Raw genomic sequence first — 7,078 nt, 5'->3', positions numbered from 1 at the left:
TATACGTGTAAGAATTGTCTTATTCTAATAGTTGATTAGTTCCAGTTTCTATTATTGCCTGTTCTGGCTAGTGATTAAAGTATACGTGTAAGAATTGTCCTATTCTAATAGTTGATTAGTTCCAGTTTCTATTATTGCCTGTTCTGGCTAGTGATTAAAGTATACGTGTAAGAATTGTCCTATTCTAATAGTTAATTAGTTCCAGTTTCTATTATTGCTTGTTCTGGCTAGTGATTAATATATACGTGTAAGAATTGCCGTATTCTGATAGGTAATCAGTTCAATTTTTCCTGTTCGGCTTAGCAATGATCGTACTAAGTAATTCATTTATATGTACTAGAACTGGCCTTGGCTTGGTATAAATATATCCATTATATAATTGTCCTCTTGTAATTAACATGCTTTAAGATTGTCCTAATCCAGTGAATTATTAGTTTATACTAGTATTACCCTGCATTACTTTGTGATTAGTGTAGAGGTTATATTATCCTCTTGTTGTGATTTATAATTAGTGTAAATATGCTAAAAAATTGTATTTTCTAGTTAGTGAATCCCAGTTAACGGACACAAAATATCTGTTATAGCAAGTGATAATAGGAAATGTACTAGGATTATTCGTTTTAGGCTATTAATAAACATAAAAATGCTAGAATTGTTTAGTATATTTAGTGATTTGTATGCAAATGATAGTTATGCCTTTCTTTACATATACTGCAAAAAATACCGTAAAATATACATGAAACTAACCGTTATTTTTCAGTGTTAAAATCAGCAGGTTCAAGTTTGGTTAAAACCCGAAAATAACTTTAGAAACACTGCAGAAATATATATACATTTTAGTTTTAGTGAAATTATCCGTAAGTTTTTTCAACGTAAGCCTTTATTTTTTATACACAATTGCATTTTTCCTACCAAGGGGGTTAGTGCTTTGATCCTGGTCGAATTATATGGGTGTAGATATTTTATGTGAATAAACGCTTTCAAGTATTTCTGTGTAGAAAACATTTGAAATATAAAGAAAAAACATTGTTGTATGTGGATTAGCCATTGCTGTAAAACTATTTCTTTGTAAGTTCACCGTTAAAAGACACTAGATATACACACATAAATATATTGCATGGACATTAAACATTAATTTAAAAGTATTTCATTGTGGAATGGCAGTGAAAAACACTGGTAATAATCTTATTTTACGTGAAATAACCATTAACTTTATGGTATTTTCTTCTAGAATAACAGTAAAAAACACTCAAAATATAAATTAAAACAGTTATTTTTGGGTAAATTCTAGTAAATTTTAACAGTGAATTGATGTGAATGTAACAAAAGACATCGTGAAATAGATTAAGATTTTAGCTTATTTTTACAGTAAAATGTCTAACAGCTCGTCTGCTAGTCTTTTAACCGCAAATTAACTGAAATTTTATATAATGTAGGGTTATAAGTTAACGTTATATATATATATAAAGTCGTCTTTGGAATGTCAATATGCTAGAGAAAATCAGAAGGAAACTTTTTATACACGCAAAACGTGGAATGTTTATTTTATCTGATTACTTCGACAAAATATCATTAGTACTAATCCTGCAATCATGGTTCAGAATGTTTATACTTATACATGTTTTTGTACTCATGATTACAACCTCTAATACACTGATGCAACATCAAACAATGTAAAAAAAAACTATATGCCAATCTGCGCTGATAAAGTTTAACACAAAGCTCAATATATTATTCTTTACTGAATGAATTCATCATATAAGCAATTGTTCACAGTTTAAGAAGCCTTAATTAGTTTGACAACAAAACATAACGAAAGCAGGGGATGTTCAGAAAGAAACAGGTTTAGCTTTCATATGTCGGATAGGATAAAATGGAGCCGACGAACAATCATGTTAATACGTCGATAACCGATTACGCTACTTCATATGCTATGTTTCTCAAATAAGTGCCATATAGTGGTTAGGGCACTCGACTCGCAACCTGCAGGTGGCGGGTTCGAATCCCCGTCACACCAAAACATGCTTATTCAGGTGTCCAGACTAGGACGCGAGTCCTACTCCCGGATACTCATATGGAAACACCATACGAAAGTACTATTATTAAAATGCATCATCGCGCTGTAGCAATGTTTCAACAAAGGGTGGAGTGTAGAAGCCGTGTTGATGCACGGACGGTTTTAAAATGTATACAGTTACGATTCCACCTTTTAGGTTCTCTCAATGACGGTCTGCGTGGGAAACGCTTCCAAACAACCAATATTCTTAAACAGCTTTTCGCATTTAGCTCTGTTACAACACACGAGATTTTGGGGGAAATGCGCATGTCGTGAATTGATATTTGGCGGCTTCCACCCTCGGCACAATTAATGTACGTTTGTTGTAATTTGACAAGGTCAACCTCAAGGGAAAAGAAAATCCTATTTCTTTCTGAACACTTATTGTAAAAAAAAAACGATCAACTTTTATTAAGCTGGAATTTAGTAGGAAAAATAAGACAAACTAGGACTGAATTAAGTCTAATTTCCTGGATTGAAATACAACGTAACTTTGAATAATATGAAGCGATGAACAAAATAATTTCTTTGTTTTATATAACTTAATGCCCTTTTGTCATTGCAGTACTTAAATCACAATAATTAATCTTTTTTTTTTCTTCTCTAGATTGTAACAAAAACACATCTGGAATTTTCTGCACTTTGTTGATATCCAACAGTAACAACGAGTTGAGTTAAAAACTGATATAATCATCCGCGTCATTTCTTATCTTAGTGGAGATTTAGTGAATATTTGTGACTTTCTCGCGTTATTTTGGTATTTAAGAATTTTATATCAAAACGATGTATTCTGTTTCAATTTCAATTGAAATTTAATTTCCTCCTTTAACACGTTGATTTCTAATGATCTTTTGATATTTTAATTTCGAGAATTAGAACAAAATGTCTAATAAGTTCACATTTGGTCACTTATAGAAATTTCTGTGCAGTTCTTTAGAACGTATTCGAGAAATCAATTAATAGAAAACCTTATAATAGGGTAATGGGTATTAATCATAAAAACTAAAGTCAATGTCTATATCTAAACAAGGTGACTTACGAAAACGTGGAGAGAGAATACTTATTATATATACTAAATACGTGTAAGCACTTCAAGCATGTTAGTCTGTCAAATCACAATAATAATCATTGGAACTCATGGAGGACATTTTTTTAAAGTAAGAATATATTCTTAGTGCTATAATCCAGAGCATCATATTCTGTGGCACGCAAAGCAGTTAAATAACTTAACTTCTCATCATAAGTGATTAAAACTTGTTAATATTAGTGTTTGAAACAAGAACGTGAATAATTCGACACTATTTTTTTTTTATCTTATGTGCCTTATAAACATACATCTCACTTTGGAAGTATCGTCTCACCTAAGTACCCCAATATATATCTCAGTAACCAATAAATTGCTTTTCATTTTTACATAATCACGGAAACAACGCGCACTTTTGTTATGTACGAAAATATACACACCATTTATCTATATCATTCATAATGTACATAAACTACTTTGTAAACAATTCACGAAGTTACTTTTTAAATATGATTCAAAATTTCTTTGAAAATCTAAACAAGGTTTAACTTCTAACATATAGAGAACACCTAAACGTTGTCACGTCATTAATAAATACTGGAGCTTTCAACAATTATTGATAACAAAACACTAATACAGAAGAAAGCATATAAATTAAAATCCTTTTTATTTTTGAGAAAAACACATTTTCCCCTCCTTTTTTTTTAGAATTTAACTAAACGACACGTTTTTCACTGAGCAACTGTTATTCAGTAATACAAACCCTACAGCTAAAGGAACGCTACTCTTATAAATGTTGGCACAGTAGTTTAAATATTTCGCAATATCATTAAGAACATAAAAGGTACGACAGTGAGACACGACAAAGCCTGTTGGATTGTTCAACAATTTTCAATTCAACGAGAGCCTTGAAAAGAAATATCAAATTTTCATTCAAAATAGGTCAGTTAAACAATAACTCACCGAATAATTTTCTGAATTTATCTGTCGTCTGTTTTTGTTTATTAAATTAAGTTTTGAAAGTCGTTTTAATTTTTACTCTGTTAGATTCTTTTGAGCAACAGATGTTTGGAAATTATCAAACATTTTCAATGTGTCACTCTCACCGGTAAATCCAATATTTCTGGTACTTTGGCTGATGGTACATTTTCTTGGAAACAATAAATACAGTTCTTCAATTTCTTTCCAAACCGGCCAATTTTTACTGGCTAGCTGCATCTTCTAACAGTGCATCTCTTTCTTTCAAATCCAGGTTACGAGAAATGCTGGAAACCTCATTTGTTGTTGGATGGTTATCGACATATAGGTTTTTGTTAGCAACGTTATGGCCATATGAGGTGAGTCGATTTACAGGGATGTTAGTGATGCTGTTGGAGTTCACGTCCACGTTAGTATAAGCTGTGGGCTGGTTATTTAGCTGTTGTGAAAGTGCCGAGGCGTCCAGTGAGATGTCAGAGCGATGACCTTGACCTGTGATGTCATTAGAGCTAACACTGTTGGATAACGCTGGGGGCTTGTTGCCTCCTGGCACAAAGGGCAGAGACTCCAAAGACCTCATACTTGATGCTTTTTTAATAGGACTCATTTCGCAGTTTTCATTCCACTGTTCATTTATATTTTGATTCTGCTTTGGACTCCCGCTGACGTTGTGGCCCGAGTTGTAATGATTTGATGTAGCATCAGGAGATCTCTTTAAGGGAGACATCGAATTATGAGTATCACTAACATTAAGATTCGTTCCTTCATTTTCGTTATCCTTTTGACATTCATCACTGAGCGGGGATTGATGGATGGTGTTCGGAACAAAATCACGGTTTGTTTGGTCAGCCTGAATGAAGCTCGTTTCCATGGTATGAGAGCCGTTCTTGTTGTTTTTAGATGAGATTGAGGCTTTGTCCTCAAGATCAAGAAGTTTCTCCATCGACTCAACACTCGACTGTAGTTCTGTTTTCTCAGTGTCCAGGCTGTAATTCGATGAAGGCATTGGGATAAGGTAATCTTCCGAGCCTGGTGACTGAAGGTCACATTGAGGGCGATTAACCTGAGATAATAGGTTAAAAATTAATTTTTGATGTACAATCATAAATTGAGAGCTTATGAAACAAACAAACTGTTATTGTAATAGTATCAAATCCAGCTTATGGTATTTCGAAACTATTGTTATTTTTCCAAGCCAACAGTAGATCACAGTAATTATAGCACACAGTACAACTCATGCTACAAATCAAACTACATATTAAGATTAAATAAATCGAATCCGTCGCAGAGTAGGTTGTCTGAGTAAGGCGGTTTACTTTCAGTATAAAGTTTTAATAATTCTAATAAGGGGCCATTTAATAAATTTATTAGAAACGAACTTTGTACAAAAGAAAAAATTATGATAACAAGCATGACAACTTAGATGTCAGCTTCTTGATGGCTTATAACGTTAAAATTCGGGATTCGGTCCTCACAGTAGGCACAGCGTAGATAGCTCATTATATAGTTTTGGGTTTAAACAATCAAATAAACATAAATCAAAGCACTTCCTATTTACACACACTTCTCACTATGCTTGTTTCAGTAAGTACATATGATGTACAAAACATTATTCCATTTAACATAAAACAAAACACGTTTTCTTCCCAGTAGAAACAAACGTGTTTTCCGTATTTTGATAAAATAAGCGAAGAATAAGATTTGTATACCGATTATATAAGATGTTTTGACTTAATTGTTCTACAGGAATTCGTGATTCATTTAATTAAAGTGCATTATTTGAAGTTTATAATTGACTCTAGGTTCGTTAGCGGTTACACTGAGGGCTTATAACGCAAAATTTCGAGGTTCGGCTCCTGCAATTGGCACAGCTTCAACAAATAAATAAGTATTCATAACTAATGCATTGTATCAATGGCAATAAGTCTCGTTGACGGTAAGCATTACCAAAAGATACAAGGCCTAGCTATTTTGAACAAATCTGCAACATATTATATTTGGATAACAAGAAGGTGTTGATAAACCACTTTCACTAAACAATAAGTTAGCATCAAAGAATTGGCTTCTATACTTGACTGACATATTAAAATTTCACTAATATTCGAGCCTACTGTTTAAAGCATTATTTTATATGTTGACACTCATTCACTCTTTTTTTGCAGTGCCTATTGTGGTTATATACTTCTAAAATTTTGCATTTCGTTTTTCGAATAAGTACAAAAAAATACCCTTTTATAAACTTCCACCACATTCACAACTTAAAGTTTTTGTAGTTTCTGGTGTTCTGAATTCGTAACATAAATTATTTATATACAGACCAAGTTTGTTCCGTTCGTGATCAAAGCTCAAAACTTCTCCATTACTTTGCGCCATAAAGAACCCATCATTAGAGATTTCTATAAACCAATATTTTACTAAAGCCGTGATGATGAAAAATATATAGCTGAAACAGACTTTCACAAACTAAAGAAGACATACAGTTTTAAATAGTTACCAAACTGACCGAACTGGTGCACATAACACAGGCCTGCGATGGTTATATTTTCTTGATATCTTTACAAGTTCTACAGTAATTCCTGTAGGCTGAATCCGAAAATAATATCCATTTTTCTCCATCACGTATAGATTCTTAACGCAATACATAAAAGACCACAACACGTAGTTTGAGACTAAGAGACGTAGATTTCACAAGAAAAAATCAGGATGAATGAGGATGCATATACGTTTGACATCAGTGTTCTTCCTTTTTCTTCAGTTTGTTTGTATTTTTGTTAACAAGCATAATAATAAAAAAATTTCATTGTCGTAAACGAAATAATATTTTGACCTAAGTAAGATTTTTTTCTTCACGGGTTCTAAAAAATACTTACGTGATAGAAAGAAAAATAATATTATTTTCGAAATCTGTGTAGCTGAATTATGGTTAAAACCAAAACAACTTTTACGAAGTTTAAAGTCGCAAACCTGTGTAATCAATCGCAAAAGGAACAGTCTAGTTTCATACTGATATGTAACATTTT

At 32.5% G+C, this 7,078-nt stretch overlaps 1 protein-coding gene across 1 annotated transcript in view; it reads right to left on the bottom strand.

The window, feature by feature from the left end:
* Nucleotides 1-4,281: 4,281 nt before the first annotated feature.
* LOC106461670 (ALK tyrosine kinase receptor-like) overlaps nucleotides 4,282-7,078 on the bottom strand; it is a 92,076-nt gene continuing 89,279 nt past the window's right edge. The window contains exon 29 of the mRNA XM_022388930.1: nucleotides 4,282-5,121. Coding sequence (XP_022244638.1) covers nucleotides 4,282-5,121 — 840 coding nt within the window. The remainder of the gene's footprint in view (nucleotides 5,122-7,078) is intronic.

The sequence above is a fragment of the Limulus polyphemus genome, unplaced genomic scaffold (genome assembly GCF_000517525.1).
Source record: "Limulus polyphemus unplaced genomic scaffold, Limulus_polyphemus-2.1.2 Scaffold40, whole genome shotgun sequence".
Lineage (NCBI taxonomy): Eukaryota > Metazoa > Arthropoda > Merostomata > Xiphosura > Limulidae > Limulus > Limulus polyphemus.
The sequence above is the reverse complement of the archived record's forward strand: the minus strand, read 5'-3'. Positions and strand labels throughout refer to the sequence as shown.